The sequence below is a fragment of the Leptodactylus fuscus genome, chromosome 10 (genome assembly GCF_031893055.1).
Source record: "Leptodactylus fuscus isolate aLepFus1 chromosome 10, aLepFus1.hap2, whole genome shotgun sequence".
Classification (NCBI taxonomy): domain Eukaryota; kingdom Metazoa; phylum Chordata; class Amphibia; order Anura; family Leptodactylidae; genus Leptodactylus; species Leptodactylus fuscus.
Genome location: NC_134274.1, coordinates 42,703,256 through 42,722,770, shown reverse-complemented (window position 1 = coordinate 42,722,770; position 19,515 = coordinate 42,703,256). Strand labels below are relative to the sequence as shown.

Sequence of the window (19,515 nt, the reverse complement as noted above, 5' to 3'; positions counted from 1 at the left end):
TCCAGCCGATCCCGATCTCGATTGTGAAATTTGCTCGATAGCCGATTGGAATCCGATCTTTTCCGATCCTGATCCTCAACCCTAGCTAATGCTTTTCTATGGGAAAAGTCACTTTTAGGGTTGAACCGATCTTGAGATAACCTCTGATCTCGATCCCGCTGTAAAAGATCGGAATTGCGATTGTGAAACTTACTCGATCGGAATCAGATCTTTTCCGATCCCAATCGCTCAACCCTAAACCTAAAAACAAATGAAGCATTACACGGTGCCTTTTAATATCAATGCACTGTTTGTGCCTACTTGTCAACCGTCCCAAATTTGCTAAGTTAAAGGAATTTCTCAGAGTTGCATGATGACCTATCCTTAGAATACGCCATCAATATCTGTTCGGAGCGAGTCTGACACCAAGAGCCCACCAGCACCACTTCTGCTCCACAAGCCATTGACTTCATATTTACTTGTCATGTGGCCTTTCTACAGCTCAGTTCCATTCAAGTGAATGGGGCTGAGTTGCAATACCAAGCAAGGCCCCTATAGAATTTACTGAACTCTTATTATACAGTGAATAAGCTGCAGTCTCTTTAAAAAGCTGATCTGTGGGGTCGTTGTCAAAAAAGCGTGGCGGAAAAGACCGCAGTGGAAATGCAACAGGTTGTTTACAGTCATCTGCAGAGTTCCTTGAAGTATAATTGACATGATGCAATGTACAAAATCGCAACATTTTTTGAAACAGCATTTCCGCTTTAGATTTTTGTCTGCAATGTGTGGATGGGATTAGCCAGAACCCCATCAACTTTGCGACATTTCCGCGATAATGCTGCGCTTTCGCAACGTGTCCCAAAAACCAGCCTGGTCAGCAACAAGTGTCCATATTCTGAGTTGATTATAGCAAGGACAGAAGACTCGCTTTACCTCCAAGCAGCTTTGCTGTGCTATGTCACCAGTTAAACATAAATGTAATAAACATATGAAAAATTACTTAATAAAAATTGAAGAAAATGTGCAAAACTTTTATAAAATCATCAAACATTGGACATGTATTAAATATCTCTTTAAATCTCAACTAGATATTTTATATCTATGTAAAATACAAACACAATGCCCTCTTTGCACTTTGCAGGATATCAAAAGATTATAATACAGTTACATTTAATATAATACATCCTTGTAAATAAAACAGGAAAAACAACATAAAAAATGTAAAAGAATCAACACGTAAAAAAGGTTAATTTTTTTGTTAAATACCAGACTTCAATCATGTAGGGATTTCTTTACAGTTTCTCTATTTCCTTAAAATACAAGTAATACATAAAAGCATACCGCCATAAATAGTGCAGGTGAATCCAAGAAAGTTTATAATGTATTTTTATTAAAGAGGTAGGTTTCCTTCATCTTACATAGAAGTCTATGGAGAGGGCAGGACGTAGCAGATGGGAAAGACATACACATGCTGCAAAGGAGGGAACTCTATCAACATGAGGATCTACCACTGCATGAAACGAAGCAATCAGTTATCTAACCAATCCTCTCCATAGACTTCTGTGGGTGAGGCTGAAGAAGGATATGGATGCTATTAAAGAAAATAGTCTGGGATAGGTAAGACAAGGAAACCTTTTTCTTTAATAAGATGTATTACAAAGTTTCATATATTTCTAAGTTCTATTCATTTATATATTGGGTTTTACAATTGGATGTTCGCTTTAAAGGGCAGGTGCATCAATAGTGTCATGGTTGGGGGTATAGGCATGAAAAAATGTGCAACGATTTAATTGATGGTGTGACCAAACGCAAGTGTAAAGAGCTTGTGCTGTAAAAGCACACAGACCCAATAGACTATAATGGGGTCCGTGTGCTTACCACCAGATCTCCGCAGGGATCATGCAGAAAGGAAAGTAGTTCACAATCTACTTTCCTGTCTGTATGATTTGTGCGGTCAGCGCGCGCCAAGCACACGGACCCCATTATAGTCTATGGGGTCCATGTGCTTTTATAGCACAGCACTTGCAATTGTGTTTGTATTCCGTTCGGGGGGTCTCCATGCAGACTCTCCCTGGACGGAATACAAAAGCAGATGTGAACCAACCCTAAGAACCACAGAGCAAGTTTCAGTTCATGGCTCACACACAACTTTAACATTTCCCTTGGCAGAAAAAGCTTAAAAGAAGCCTTGGCAAAAAAAAAACAAAACACAAAAATATTGCAGTAATGTGGAAATTGTACTGCAAAATATAGGCGACTCCATCAAAACTGAGACTAACATGTATGATACAAAGTTAGAGAAAGCCTACAATGGCGGTGTTAACTGACGCATTGATATATCTGCCCTTGATAGCATCATTTTTGCGTAAATCGAAATTTGAGAACATGGAATTTGCGAGCTCAGGATGACAAATACATGATCCTGAAAGATACATCGACTATCAAATAGGATATATGTATTACTCTGCCATATGCAAGTGTGCAAATAGAGAACTATAAAGAATATCTGAGTATTCAGGTTGTTAAATAAGTTAAACACATGTAATGGACATACAGTATATATGTATTTACTTGTATAATATGTTGAATGCCCAGAATAGATGCACAGATGTGTTATGATCATTTTGAGAAGCTGAATTAGAAAAGTATTAATACTAATATAATATTAATAAGGGTTCTGAAGGCTTTAATAGATATTACTAAACTAAACCGAACACGTTGTATGGCGTTCACGATGTATTATAACCCTCTTCAGATGTAGAGAGCATGATAGCACTGGGGTAGTACTGTCAGTGACCGACTGCTTCACCCCAAGTGCGAGAAGGAGCTATCGGAGATCCTTCCTCCCAACCGCAGTCAGGCTGTATAATCAACGCCGAGCTAAGTGAAGATCACTCCGCACAGAGAACTAAATGATCCTGGATGCTTCAAGGATTCGGTTAGTGCCTTGCTTGTTTAGTAATATCCATTAAGAAGTATGGAACCCATCAAACAAGAATAAATCCATTTCCCGTCTGTGCTTTTATATTTCGGCCAGTTGGTTTGTATTGGCTGTCAATGGCTTATTCGGTGGTGATGTAAAACTAATGTATGTCAGAGTTGGAACAACTGGTACAGTGAACAAGAAACATTACTGTAAAGCACATGGGATGAGAGAGCATCTTTTTACAATGTATCACTTTTACCTCCTCCGAATCCTGTTTACGTCATCATTTAGAACTACCCTAAAAACAATGTGACGTTTCTGTAACAAATCCATTATAAATACATAAACACTGAACTTCATAAGCACCATGTACACAGGACCAGGATACGTCAAGAAAATATAAAACGCTTAAAGAACTCTACAAATATTGCTGCAGATAAATGCTTCCATACCTTTCTTATACATTGTCACGGTATGCTACTATTTACAACAGAAAAGAGGCATCTCGTCTGCATCTCTGGTCATTTAGTAACAAGAACATAGTTACAAAGTACATATAAAGAGAACAACCTTAACCAACCATTGAAAAATTAAAAAAGAAAAAAAAAAGAAGCTATATTTCTCTCCATACTGGAGGATTCCACCAGCCATCGTTCCCTCAACAAATGGAGGAATAAAATAACTTCTTAAAATATACACCTTTTACGACACTTTTCTTCTCGTGTTTTATAGCTTAGATGAAAACTAATGCCAACCCCTTAGTGGAACAAGTGCTTGCGAGAGCACATCTGGCAGTGAAGGGGTTCAATGGAAAGAATCCGCATATATTTTTATAATGGTTTAGGAATTCTCTGGAATATGTAAAACAATAAAAAAAAACATATGTCAGGGCCATCAAGCACAGTGATGTGTTTTTATATTATACTGAAGTGACTCTCAGCTCCCGGTCGGGACCGTGACACAGGGGACGGAGAAATAATATCCATATTGTCCATGCAACTTGCCACAGCTAGAATTGAATGCTTTCAAGCTCTAGTAATCGATGAAAACAGAACATAGTAAAACGATACAAACAAATGGAATTCCTACGTGGAAGCAACAGATCGCAACCTGGTAACTATAAGGCAGTGAGAGGGTAATGGAGGAATCATCAAAATCAATAAGAGGAAATGTTCTGTTCTTACTTCTTAACAAACAGTCTTTCCTCAAAAGTATAAAAAAAATGTTCTACTGCAGTCCATGTCAAGGAATTGTCCTGCATTACTGAGTAACGTCATACACGATGGACTGTTTCGATGGCATTGTAACACTATGGGAGCCTCTACAGAATACTACGAGCATAGTGCAATGGTTCTCTTTCTTCCCCACCAGCTATCCGTACGGTGATAGCAACACGGTGAAACTCAATTCAATAAACTCATCTCCATTGGTAAAACCAATTGTGATCAAGACTTTTTTTTTTCTCCACCAGCAGTTGGACTTGTAGAAGTCATCAAGATCAGGAGACAGTTGTCCTCATCTTCATCTTTCGTCGATCAAAATCTCATTTACTGAATAGCAACCATCTTCACTTTTTGGCTATTAACCATGGTGTCTGGCCCTTAAAGTATCAAATAAAGGTGCGTTCAAGATTAGGTTTTGGTAAATGTAGGAGCGCTGACAATGGTCTATACCAGCATGGTAAAACTAGGACTGTATCCTGAGCTGCAACCAGTGTTTTTGGATTTTACTTCACAATCCACTAAATCCTGCTCACTGTTTTCTGTTACTTAATATTACTGTATATCATATCAAGGGTTTGTCCTGCCCAAGAAAATTTAAATTGAAAAAGACTCAAAATTAGGGTTGAGCGATCGGGAAAGATCGGATCCGATCGGCAGTTGGAATTCCGATCCTGATCTTTTCCGGCGGGAGGTTATCTCAAGATCGGCTCAACCCTATTCATGTATATATCATTAATCGGGTTGAGCGATTGGGATAGGGAAAGATCGGATTCCGATCGGTGATCGAGCAAATTTCACGATCTGGGTCGGCTGGAAAATGATCGGAAATTCGATTTTAAAAACAATCCTGAAAGCTCAAGATCAGCTCAACAATACTCAAAATGCATAAAAATGAGATATACAGAAAAATAATATTCATCTCATTGGTATACTTTGGTATACTGATGATCTGGTTCCAACAATTCCTACTCCACTTGTGTCTCAGGCTCGGTTCACATCTGCATTTGGGTTTCCATTTGGGGAGTCTGCTTTGGGACCCCATAAACTACAATGGGATCCGTTTGGTTTCCAATCGGTTTCCGCACGAAACATGCGGAGAGAAAAATGTTGTTTGCAGGACTTCTCTCCCAATGTTTCGTGTGGATACCACACGGACCCCATTATAGTCTATGGGGTCTGTGGGTTTCCCAGGTGAACCGCTTTTTAATGTGTATAGATTTCCGTTTGTGGGGTCCCCAAGCAGATTCCCCAAATGGAAAACCAAACACAGACGTGAACCAAGCCTGAGATTGCTCAACCAGTCTCTGGGTGAAGAACCAATCACTGACTCTAGTGTTGACCAGTGATTGTCTAAGAGATCACTTTTAGATGTCAAACCATGTGACCAAAAAGTAGCCTGGTGGGTCTGTGAAGTGTCAGAATGGGAGCATAGTGGGATGTGAGAGGTGTGCATTTTTTTTCAAAAAAATTGAAAGTTTAATTTTGGCATTTTTTCAGTGTCTTTTTGAATACATAATATTGATAATATGATAGCTATTTAGAATATATATGTACAACCTATATCTCTCATGGTTTAATGACATGTACAGACAAGCCTTCTTTCACGCATTATTGTTGGCTTTTTTATTATGGTAAAAAAACTAAGCTTTTTTTTACAGCTTGTTTGAAGTGTAAGGGTAAGTTCACACGGGGTTTTTTTGCTACAGAACCTGAGGCGGAGGCCGCTTCAGGTTCCGGACCAAAAAAAGGGTATCCTCGAATGAATGCCGGTGCGCTGCACCGGCATCCAGGCGTGCACTCCTCTCCTGATTAGGCCCAATGAATGAGCCTAATCGGGAGGAGGGAGTGTCTTCAGGCCAAATTGCGAGGTGAAACGCCCTGAAGAATGAGCATCTCGCTTCTGACCGGAATCCCATTGATTTCAATGGGAGTCGTCTTTTTGGTCAGGATTTTGAGGCGGATACGGCCTTAAAAAAAACTCTGTGTAAACTTACCCTTACAATTCATCAAAAGTGTTAACACTGCAAGCAAGGTTTTTTTTGTTTTTTTTTTTACAGCCGTTTTAGCTGTATAAAGCATGCCAATTCACAAATTTCTCTAAAAACTGATTTGTCTGTATAGTATTTCATATTGTACTATAGACTGTAAAGCAACATTTAGGAATATGGAAAAAATGTTGTTACAAGTGCTTCCAAAAAGTAGGGTTGAGCCGATCTTGAGTTTTCAGATTTTTAAAATCAGATTTTTGATAATTTTCCAGCTCGATCGCCAATAGTGAAATATGCTCGATCGCCAGTCAGGATCCCATCTTACCCAATCCCAATCGTTCAACCCTAGTTACTTTATGTTTATGAAGTAGGGTTGAGCCGATCTTGAGATTTCAGGATCGTTTTTTAAAATCCGATTTCTGATCATTTTCCATCCGGTCGGCGATCGTGGAATCCGATCTTTTCCGATTCCGATCGCTCTACCCTAGTTACCTTATGTTTGTGGAGTTGGGTTGAGCCGATCTTGAGATTTCAGGATCATTTTTAAAATCTGATTTTCGATCATTTTCCAGCCGATCCCGATTGTGAAATTTTCTCGATCGCCATCCGATCTTTCCCGATCAAAAAGTGAATGCACCCAATAAAGAATGCAGGTGAATGCAGCACCCTTATGACAATATGCTTTAGTATTTATTTATTTTTGTTTTTTCTTTTGGTTTTTGTCTGGTTACATTCGTTTCATGGATTGCTGTAAATAACTGGTAGTGACATTGTCAGAGCTGCTTTGAACAAATGGATGGACGGATATTGAGAGTATATTAATACATGGCAGAATCATGCAATACAAGCAAAAATCACAATACAATAACACCGAGCAACGACTCATTTCTAAAAGGAATTGAGAACCTTAGTTCTCCCCAAACCTGAGAGTAACGCACATTCCATGCCGTCTCCATGACAGATGGGATTCATCTACTACATGGTACGATCGTCTTACAATGTAACAATATAAAAGAGAAGACGGAATGTTCTCCCCTCTCCAAAAAGTTAACGGATACACAGATTGGCAACAGTTGTCGAATGTTTCGTTCATCGATTGACTTTATTTTTCATTAACCATCATACTCAGGAAAACGGCCATCATTTCTCTGACGTACTTTTGGCACCGAAGTATAATAACTTAACAAAAAGCATTATTTAATAAATGTGCACAAATATCATGCAAATACAGCAGCATTTCTTCACAAATATTAGAAAAGCAAAAAACAAACATTATACACGAAGGCTTAAAAAACAAAAATGGAGAACATCTATTTTAGTATTTCTGTACAAAACGCATAAAGTTTGGTATGCTTTTTTTCTACGGAACACTGTATAAAAATAAATATTCTATGTACAGACACACAGGACAATCCCGGGTTAGAACGATCACTGCAAAAGAAAACATAAACGTGGGTTAATCCGGAATCTTAGTACTTGGTGTTGAGTTCAAGGAGATAGTAACGTAAGAAAGTATGGACAAATGATAGGCTATTTTTAGGTTTAGGAGACCAGTGGGCGGTCTGACCGTGCAGAGAAACATAGGTTATGAATAGGACCACCCACTGGACTCCTATGGAGGAAAGAGCAGGGATTTAGATGAATAAAATGTAAGTTATACTCAATCTATTCACACAAAACTACATGAATACGTTCAGCTTCTCCTGCTCTATAACATGTTGCCCGTTGGTCAGACACCATGTGGCAAGTATGAAAACTGAATAAGGAGTAAGATTTTTCTTCCGATTCTTCAGCTCCAAACAGCGCCACTCCTGCCTTCTGGCTGTGTAAGTTATTGCAGTCCATAAATGATGCTTTTCTGTACAAAATGGGCCCCTAAAGACTAGTTCACACGGGGCACGGGATGGCGTATTTTGGTCCTGATTTTGACGCTGGAAGCCACGTCAGAATAGGACCAAAATGCGACTTCCCGCTCCGGAGTAGGCCCATATAAATGAGCCCAGCCCGGAAGGTGCTGCCGCGAGGCGGACGCCACGGCTGAATCAGCCTGAAGAAAGGGCAGCTCGCTTCTGTTTTCCATGAGAGGGAACATACCACTCACGGAAAAAAGTAAGCTAGCGGTCTACACAGACCTCCATTGTGAGGGGGCGGATTCTGACGTGGATTCAGCACCAAAATCCGCCCCCTCTTGCCCCGTGTGAACGAGCCCTTATTATAACCTCAGACAACCTCACAATGCTCGGTAGTAATCCCTCCAAGAACACAACATTAAATGTTAATTTCTTTGGGTCTAATGGAGTGGATGTGCTTACAAGCTTACGAAAAATGTCTATCGTTATCAACTAATACATCCCAGATGTCGAGATCATAAGATGTTAAACAATATGGGATACATATACATTTATGGCTCACTGAAACCGTATCTTGTGTTTACAAGACTGTGGATATTGGAAAACACCACCTGTTCAGCAAAACATGTCTTCTGCATATACCAATGTATATATATATATATAACAAATACACTGCTATGTCTTCTCTCTAACTTGCTGGATATGAATACAGAGTAGGTGGATGGAGTCAAAGTTAATATCTTGTTTATTGGTTGTGTCTGATTTGGATAAAAAATATTCAAGAATATCAGGCAATGTATCCAAAGTTAAAGAAACATGAAACCCAGAAAACTTTATAAAAAAAATTATGAAATCTCCCAGCCCGTCCTCCATTAACCTTCTCCTTTATCTTGACTTTGGTTCGTTTCATGCTACAGTTGCGAAACATATAGTTACATAGTTACATAGTAGATGAGGTTGGATGAAGATATCAGTCTATAAAGTCCAACCTATAACCCTACAATCTTCTCTGTGTCTCAACTTAGCCATGCCCCCCCTTTGTAATACAAGAGGTTCCTACAGCCTCTCTGCTGTGTCCTGTCTATAGTAGGACACAAGGTTTATTAAAGGGGTGTTCCCATCTCACTGTTTTAGAAGTTTGCCTGCTGTCTCTTGTTCTTACTTGCTGTATTTCCCTTCCCCACCCCCCAGATTGCTGAATGACACTATGATGTATCACAATACTTATACAGGTCAGATAATATGCAGATTCTTGTACAGAATGGACTCAGTGTTATCTGTGTGGTTACATAGAGAGATAACAGACTCGGCTTTATTAGCAAACTGCAATTATCTGAACTGATTTTCCTGCCGGCAGAGCAGTGAGTGATGTCACTTGTCCTATCACACAGGTCCATGGTTATAGCAACACTGTGTAAACAATGGGAGGTATATGTTCACATAGCAGGCAAACAAAGCAGAATTTCTAAAGCAATATATTTAGGAAAAGTCTTCAAGTTATATAAGCTACCAGTATAGATAGGATCCTTCAGATGGTACAACCCCTTTAAGCCCACTCCCCTTTAAGCCTACTCTTAGCTAAAGCCCACACCCTACAAGGACAATTCTATTTTATGTACTTTTAGTTCTCATTTCTGGGTTTAGTGCATCTTTATCATGTTGATACATGTTTTACTACTTGACCAAATACAGGCTGCTATGCTTTTCAATAACAGGACATGATCTATTTGTTATAGTATATGTTTTTGACTTTTTTTAATGGTATCTTGGTTTTAGCCTGGCATGTGTATACAATTATTTGAAATAAATATCCATGCATATCTGTGCAACATACACTGCATGCATATCTGTGCAAAATACACAATGTCAAGCAGCATGGAAGAAAGGAAAGTGTCAAACTCAAGTGCTATAAACCCCTTACACGGCAGATAAAAGCATATGGTCACCTTTGAACACTTTACTGTGTATATATAGGATTCAAACACATACAAAGTTCAGCCGCTGTGCAAAATACAGTAAAGTTCCATTAAACCAGCACCCCATAGTCTGATTCAGCACCGAACAAAAATAGTCTCATGTCATATTACTCTAACAAGTGACCTCATAGTCAAGCTCTTGTGCTTAGTAACCCTTGCAGTAGAGGGGATTAATGACCTGATGGTGCCAACATGGTTACAAGTCCTGGTACTGATGTAGGGTGCTGACAACATGCCAACATGATGATGGCAGCAGATTTAGGTACATTTGCGACGTAGACTCCAGATAGAATGACGCTGGTGGTCTAAGTAGTGTTATATACATTACATATTATAACACGTCAGATCTCAAGGCTCATGAAATAAGCCATATATCCAGCACTCTTGTCCCACAACAGTCGGCAGAGATTGTAATAGATGGTGTAACTAAATTCCTGCACAGAATAATGCAATGTATTCTAAAGGATTGATTCAGGTTAGGTTTAAGCTATAGGCAGCATTTAAAGGTGAACATACACTTTTAAGGAACGCTGAAAATATAATCCAATAGGTGTGCAGCACATTATAGAGCAGGAGAAGCTGAGCATAGTGATATATGGTCTTCATTTGTCATGTATTCATTTTTATCTCTGCTATTCTGGTCTTGGGAGTTCTTGGTTACTCAATTCAGCTCCCATTCACTTGAGATACAGTAACCAGGATTGGCGACATGTAGTATAGTATACAGAGCAGTCTGCATCTGGTTCTGTACACTGTATAGTTCTGCTCATTGAAGACATCAGCTGAACAGTGAGGCGTTGGATGTCAGTCCCCCCATTAATCTGAATTGGTATCTTACCATCAGTATATAAGAAAACCACTTGCAATGAATAAATGACAAGTTATAGTGAGAATATTCCCACAAAGCTACACATCAGTCTGCTCTATAACATGCTGCCTACAGATCGGACAGACTGTGATCTTATGCACTTCAAGCACTGTAACTAATGTTACCTTATTCCAGCAGCCTTGAACTGGTAAACCATCTTCTCCCTGTATTAACAGATCAATTGATGATAGTGTTTATGTAAATGTCCTTGAAATAAGCTGAAACATGCAGTATGTACATATAGAAAACACTGGCGACTGAATGCTGGTTTTGCTGCAATCCATGTATTATCCACTACACAATCATTTTGTTTTCCATTTCGAGAAGACCTCACACCAGATCTGAAAAGCCCAATGACATCCGTCATCTGATAGATGTTGTCACCCGAAACATTTTGGTGTTTTGGATATCCAAATCCGTTCAGCCATTCCAAAGGTATAAGCTCTTTAATGTTGATGCCAATTAGAGTACACTAGTCAAGTGGTTGGTAACAATGCATGACATATAGCACACCAAAACCCTGTGTGCTATATACCACACACGTGATTAGTAGACCCAAAATTGCATAAGCACTAGTCTTGAGTGAGTAGTAAGCGATCGAATACCTCGCCGGCATAGGAATGCGTGTAATCGGCTGAACACCAAGGAATTAAACGCTTTGAATATTCAATGCGTTTAACCCCTCGGTGTTCGGCCAATTACACGCATTCCTATACCGGCGAGGTATTTGATCGAATACTACTCAATCTAAAAGGGCTTATATCTTTGGAACAACTGAATGAATTTGGATACCAAAATGCTTAGGGTGTCAGCGTCTACGAGATAACGTAAATCAGTGGGATTTTAAGACCCAATGACAGGTACTTTTTTTTTAAAGGATTGCATCATTGGGAAACCCATTTTTCACTAACTCCACGTCGGAACAGCCTTTAAGAAGGTTATTCTTCTCCTACCTCGTGTAAGAGGCCACATGAAAATGGCCGACTGTACATGTATAGTTGGCTCTGTCCAATGTGAAATGGCAACAGAGAATCCCCAACAGAGACTCAGCGGGTGCGGACAACGAGAAGAGGTGTGTGCACAAGAGGAGAGAGGCGGCGCTGGATCTTTGGAAGAGCATTTCCTTTGAGCACAGGGGACGCCCCTTGTGCTTTCTGAAGACTCATTTGAATAAAGAACAAATATAAAAATTCTCCAAAATGGCAGAACGGAGCAGAAAAATAAAGGTAAGAGAAGAACAGCTGTTCTAAAGGCTATTCTAACATTAGGTGTTAGTGAAAAATGAGTTTCCCAATGATAGAATCCCTTTTAGGCTATGGCCCCATGGAACGGAAACGCTGCGATTTGCCACTGGGGAAAAATCGTGGCGTTTTGGAGTAAGGGCAAATTGGATGCGATTCTAGCGAATCCCATGCCCACATTGCAATAAAAACTACGGTGTGGACATGCCACGATTTCCGAAACCGACACGATTTTGGAAATCGCAGCATGTCCATTATACCTATGGAAAAACTGGCAGTTTCTCCATAGGTATAAATGTAACAGAAAGACGCTTTATTGCTGTGGGACGTCCCCTGGGGCCTTAGCCTAAAGAGGTCCTGTCACTATTGCTACACCCCACAGAATGCATTAAAGGGAGTGTCCTAATCCCCTGTGTAAGTGCAGGAGTCACCTTTATATTTTAGTTGCACTTTCTTGGAAACTGGATCCATGAAATTGGTCTTGCACTCTAGGCAAACACAAAGCATCAAGGAATCCTGGTTGCAGCTGACATGGCGTGAATTTTACCCAGTCACATGACTATTAGTTACTGTACATCATTTCTTACAAACTGAATGTCTTGGAGAGTCCGAACTAAGAACCAGACCCTTGTAAGGTTGTACACTGTTACTTACCTCTCCACGATCTGGGCAGGCTTCAGGCCTAGTTGTCTGACGTCTCATGACCCTGGTCTGTGTCCCGGGTCTTGTGACGTCTGACGTCATTGAAGACGGACTACTGCGGAGGCCGACAGCGGAGGAGCCGGGAGATGGGTAACTGTTTTTTTTATTTTTTTCTCCCCCTCAGTCTCCGATTATTATTATTACTGAAAAGAACCCAGAGTATAATAATTATTTATGGGTGTCCACTAATGGACATATTACTATGTGCAGGGGTCACTATGGGGGATAATACTGAGTGCAGGGGCCACAAAGGGACATAATACTGTGTTCAGGGGCCACTAATGGATATAATACTGTGTGCAAGGTCCACTATGGAGCGCGCAGAAATGCATAGGAGGGGTTGGTCGAGGTCTTCAGCGTCGGTGTCGGAGAGGGGGGGGGGGCCATGTCAAAAGTTCGCCACGGGGCCCCGCCAATCCTATTTATGCCACTGACCTTATCACTCTGATTATAGGGACTGTATAGTGATATATCTCTATGACCATTCTGTGTCTTTCTAATAACTGAGACACTTTTAAGTCTATTTTAATCTACATAATTCATGATATTCACGGTACATTCCTGCTAGTTACTGATGCACAAAAAGCTGCAAATGCCAAATTTCAGCTAACATTGCTCATGCAAAACAGATTAATGTATGAGAATATTCTGGCAGCGTAACCCAACTGTAGGCAGCTTCATCTTCTATCTTACAGAACAACAGTCATGCACAGTTACATTTTCATTATATCTACAAGGTAAAACTTGCAGATGACATATTTCCTAATAGGAAATGAAAAGACAACACAAATGCATAACACGTAGCACATATATATAAGAAACACAACTGTCCTGTATAACACAAACACATCGTATAACACACACATTATATACAATGTATAACAAAGACAAAACAGAGGTAAAATAAAATGGATACAATGTATTAAATGTACATCTTATAAATCTAGTCAAAACTGAGAAACACCATCAGTCCTGTGAAAGTGATTAGAACACCGGTCACAAATGTGTTTTATTGAATTATGTATATGGAGGACTTGGGACTGGGGTTGAGCCGATCTTGAGATTTCAGGATCGTTTTTAAAATCCGATTTTCGATCATTTTCCAACCGATCCCGATGGTGAAATTTGCTCGATCGCCGATCAGGATCCGATCTTTCCCGATCCCAATCGCTCAACCCTACATTCTTGTCAGCAATAGAACCCATCCTGATCATATATTTATCACCATGTTTATGATTCAACCCAAGCATAGTACTAGACAAATCTACACTAGGACTACAAACATAAGATCCACATATTTTAGGTAAAAATAAATCTTAAATGATAACATGTTGGCTCCCGCAGTTACCAATAGAGGGAGCTTGAGTATACGATAACCTCCCTGTAGTCATTATGGCACACAAAAAGGATTTTATCACTCTGTCTATATAGTGTTTGTGGATCTCTATGGTATCAATATAGAGCTCGGACCTAAATAAAGGTATAGTAACAAAATAGCACAAAATTTTGGACCTTACAAATATTTACTTTAAAGGGGCTCTATCAGCAAAATTATGCCGTATGAACCTCACATATGCCTGAATAGCCTTTAAGGCTATTCAGGTACTGCTAATGGTATTTTAAAAGCCCCCCCGTTTTAAACTAAGACATATATACAAATTATACTTACCGTGCACGGTGGGCGGTTCCTGCACTGGTGGACATGATCTTCAGTCCCGCCTTCCTCTGATGTCTTCTTCCAGCAATGTCCTCCTTCCATGCCTTCATCTTCTTTTCTTCGGCAGGTTCTGTTTAAATCCCGCACGTGCGCAGTATCGCTCCCTCCGGAGTGCTACTGCGCACGCTCCGACACCATTTTTGTCAATGGAAGTTTGCGACCGTACTGCGTATGTGCAGTACACTCACGTAGTTCTAAGGGGAACTGAGCATACTGAGCATGCTCAGTATGCTCAGTTCCCCTTAGAACTACGACAAAAATGGCACTAGAGTGTGCGCAGTAGCACTCTGGAGGGAATGATACTGTGCACGCACGGGATTTAAACACAACCAAAGAAGATGAAGGCTTGGAAGGAGGACGTCGCTGGAAGAAGACACCAGAGGAAGGCGGGACCAAAGATGACAGCCACCAGTGCACGAACTGCCCACCGTGCACCGTAAGTATAATTTGCGTATATGTTTTTACAGTCTTAATTTAAAACGGTGTGTGTGGGGGGGCTTCTAAAACACCATTAGCGGTGCCTGAATAGCCTTTTTAAAGGCTATACAGGCATCTGTGGGGCTCATACAGTATAATTTTGCTGATAGAGCCCCTTTAAGGATTATCAAGTGCATCTAGTATGCTAAGGGTACAACAATCATCAGGAAACCAATGACGGCGGCCATGCGCCTTTAACAATTGTCAATCCAACTAACAGCTATTCCTGCCAATTCCTCTATACAAATGCATGTTGTGCTCAGCTGAGCATACAGTGTTGTCAATTGGAAGAAAGGAATAAGACATCGTTAGACGCCTGAGACAGCAGTTTATTTCCTCTGAAGGGATCGAGAGTTAAAATTCAACATGCCCAATCCTTATAAAATCACAAAGCTCCAAAACACATAAGCGGATCAGCCAGTCTCACTGAAATCAGCAGGTTCCACTAAGATACAAACCAGATTCTAAAATGTTTTATTATATCCCATCATTGCTTAATAAGCGTGTGTTACGCGTTTCCATCTATAAGGTTTATACGTTTATGCCAAATAAGACACTTTTTGGAAAACAATTCTGGCCGCTATAGTAAAAAGCATGATGTTGACTAAAGTATATATAGGTTGCGTGATATAAGTATAAATATAGATTATAGTATCGGGAAAAGGAGAGTTTAGATTGTTAAGTGTGTCAAAAAAAAAAGAATTTGGAAAGTGCTCATTAGGAAGACAAGGAGGTAAAAGCATACTTAAGTCATGGGGTATTCAAGGAGTAAACTACTTAAGACCCACCCTTAAAAGAGGCCACAGTGCACTGGATCTAGCACAGTCTCATACACTAAGCTTGTAGTACCTTTCCCAGCCACTATCCACCCAAGAACACTGTGCTAGTTCCAGTATACTGCAGCCGCCACAAACTGCTGATCGGTGTGAGTGCCAGGAGTAGATCCCTGACGACCAGCTGTTGTTTCATAGTTTATACCTGGAATGCCCCTTAAAATAAAAGGAGTGAAAACTAGTTTAAAGTTTGCTACATCAAGGTATGTAGTGTGTTAAATGTTGAGTTAAAGTTACTATATCAATATTATTCTAGTTTGTATTTTCTGTACAAAAGTTTAGTTTTTGCACTGAATAAAGACAGTTGAAAGAAAATTGGGGTTTTTTTTGCATAAAGAAATAGGACTTTGTGTTTAGTTCAAATGATGTTACAATTGGAGTTTTATAGATAAAGTTAGGCTACGTACACATCTGGACACCCAATAAGGTCAATGGGATTCCTCAGGATCTATTTCATTAAACGGTTCCTGAAATGGACCAGAACAACGGACAGAGTGAATGTGAATATGCCCCAAATGAATAATAATTAGATGGAGTAATGTGGTCCATTTATATATTGTGTTACTAATTTAAAGGGGGTCTATGACCAGAACCCTGTATTTCGACCTATAGGTTGGGGCTACCTACATCAAACTGGTATTCCTTGCTCCAGAGAGGTAATCGGCAACTTTACATATTGGCAAAAATGGTGATATCTCAGCAACAGAGGCAATAATTCACACTGAGCCATAATATTTATATGAATAATTAGCATTTTAATTATGTATTACCAATAATAATATTTATTATTTTGCTATTTTTGTTAACTATTTATTTTATTTATTATTCACTAATTATTATCATGATCAATAATGAACACCAGGGGGCGGGCAGCACAGGAAGTCTGTCCGTTGCAGTTTCAGCCAATCAGTGCACAACAGGATGTGATGTCAAGGAAAGATGTGCAGCTTTAGCAACTTCTCCTATACAATAACTTAACAAACTAATAGTGTATAGAGAACACAGGGAACTTACATTTGAGGAACTTATGCGAATAAGATGGATGGCCCTGATATGTCCTGATATGTCAAATCACCTTAGTAACTTATTTTTAGGCCTAGTTCACACGGGGCACAGTTAGGCGTAATTTGGTCCTGATTTTGACACGGGAAGCCGCGTCAGAATTGGGTCAAAATGCGCCTGCCACGACTATCGCGGCTTCCGACAGTTGCGGATTCCCGCTCCGGAGTAGGCCCAAATGAATGGGCCTAGTCCGGAGGGTGCTGCCTTGAGTTGGACGCTGGGGCTGAATCAGCTGCGGAATCCACCTGAAGAAAGGGCAGCTCGCTTCTTTTTTCCCTCTAGTGGAAAAAAGAACACTAGCAGTCTACATAGACCTCTATTGTGCGGGGGCGGATTCTGACATGGATTCAGCGCCAAAATCCGCCCCCTCTTGCCCCGTGTGAACGAGCCCTTACAGATCTGCCCATGGTTTTGCTTTAAGGAGGAATTCTACTTTTTATTTTTTTTTTTTAGTAACTACTCCGTTCGAGAGTCATAAGTAAGACATTTAGACCAAGGTTAATGGGTAAGTCCAAGGAGGCGATACATGTTAAATGTAACCATGCAAAGGATGTTAAATAAAGGACAGCATACACCGTGCAGGAAAAGGGTTGTTAAATCCATACCAATGGGCAAGGGGCATCCAGCCCATCCAGCCCTGGTATCCCCGGATCACCAATTTCTCCTTTTACACCTCGATGTCCCTGTTCATAGAAACTATTTTATTATTCCATAAGATGTTAAAAATGTTCATTCTGATAGCTGCAGATCATAAGAAGGCAAAGCTTTAGGACACCAAGGTGGGATTTAACAAACTGAAATAAATTTAGGTTTTCCCCCAGAAATGGAGGACGCTAATGCTCTACCTTTGGCAATAAGAAAGATGGGACCCTACGTTTTGTTGGATAATTGGATTAGGTCATGCACTGACGGCCGAAGAAATTAGGTGACTAAATATTAAATCCAACTTTCGTGTCCAGCAGCTTTGCCACGTTTTGATATGACACAACTTGGTGGTGACAATATTGAGGAAGGGAAGAAGCATTACCAACATTTAGCGGTTGCGGAAGTGATCACATGACACCTGGAAGGAATATTCTTTACAAGAAACCTTATGATTACAGAGCATAAGATATAATACACATTAAACAGATACATTATTTTACAATTCATCCTTTGTTCTTCCCATCCTCAAATCCTATATAAAATACATTATAAAAATCAAACATACCAATGGGCAGGGTGCATCTAATCCAGGCGCTCCTTGGTCTCCCTTATCCCCTTTAGGCCCCCTAGAGCCTTTCTTCCCCCTTTCCCCCTGCAAATAATAATTAAGTTCAACAAGAGATGTAATGACTTGTAGGATCATCCGCTTCAAAGTTGTTTTACAGAACTATGTCTAAATACATATCACCTAGAATATCATATAATGTATCCAGTAATATCTAGAACATTATCTTCTGTTTATTCTTTGTATGTGAATATGGATTTCTCACCATTCAGATGAATTAAGGTGGAAATGTTAATGAAGTCTATTGGTCTATTGTGTCAGTTTGTATACATTTATGTGTTGTTTTGTTGTCCTTTTGTGTCGTTTTGATGACAAAATGGAAAGACACCATAAAAACTACAGTATGCGCAGTTATCCACCAATACGAACCATAATCCATCATTTAAAGATACAGTGTACAGTAAGGGCGGGTTCACATTTGTGCCCGATCTCTGCTTCATGGGTTTCCGTCTTCTGCCGACAGGAGACACGAGTCCGCCCGTGAGCGTCTTCTGGTCTCCGGACACAAAGTCCTGCATGTCCGACTTTGTGTCCGGTTAAAAAACAACGGTTTCGCTGCGGAGACCAGAAAACACTCACGGACGGACACTTTGCCACTTTGCAAACCCATTCAAGTGAATGGGTTTGAAAACTGACTGCCCGTGTCCGTCTCCTGTCCAGTTTCCCAGGCAGAAGACAGAAACCTGAAAGCGGCGACCGGGTGCAGGTGTGAACCCGCCCTAAACTGTTACTTCCACTGTATCGTAATCCATTTTTTCAATTACTCTCACGTTCAGCAAAATGGTGACTCCTATTTAATTCCAAGAATAATGGTCAGGCACACAAATGGTCCTTATGTTGGTTTAAAATTACAAAGATGATATAAAATAGGTTTTTCAACACACAGAATTTTTTTGACAAATGGCTCAGAACCGTTTAAAAAAAAAATTAAAAGGAACCATATTCATTTCATCAATCCCGTGTCTCTCCTGTTCTGCTGCAGCCACGGCCCCCCGATGGTTTCTATGTTCTGGTCACTCTTAATAGCCAGAAAATGTCATTCAGTCTATCACTGGCTGAATCGGGTCGCCTCTGAGATTGAGGATTGGCTGATTGAGAGGGAACAGGAAACAGTCTACAATGTACTGCCCTAAACAACCAACCCAGCTTCCTCCTGCTGCCAGTGAAGGCCAAGCCAGAAGCAACGTTATTCCAATTCAGGCAATAGGCACAGAGTTGCAGTATCCTGGCATCAACACTATACAGTGGACAGAGCCTGCAGCTCGGATTCTATTACTTGAATAGGAGTAGAGCCGCTTCTGGTTCTGTCCTTCACTGTAGCTTCCATAACTTGGAGGCGTCTGGAAAGGTTGCTCAGTGCAGGGTTGCGATGTTGGACCAGTGCTAATCTGACACTGACCTAT

At 40.3% G+C, this 19,515-nt stretch overlaps 1 protein-coding gene across 1 annotated transcript in view; it reads right to left on the bottom strand.

Annotated features, from left to right (window-relative positions):
* Nucleotides 1–7,312: 7,312 nt before the first annotated feature.
* LOC142182996 (uncharacterized) overlaps nt 7,313–19,515 on the bottom strand; it is an 83,822-nt gene continuing 71,619 nt past the window's right edge. Inside the window, exons 26-28 of the mRNA XM_075257845.1 lie at nt 18,053–18,139; nt 10,936–10,974; nt 7,313–7,547 (exon numbers count right to left, since the gene is read on the bottom strand). Coding sequence (XP_075113946.1) covers nt 7,545–7,547; nt 10,936–10,974; nt 18,053–18,139 — 129 coding nt within the window. The 3' untranslated portion in view covers nt 7,313–7,544. The remainder of the gene's footprint in view (nt 7,548–10,935; nt 10,975–18,052; nt 18,140–19,515) is intronic.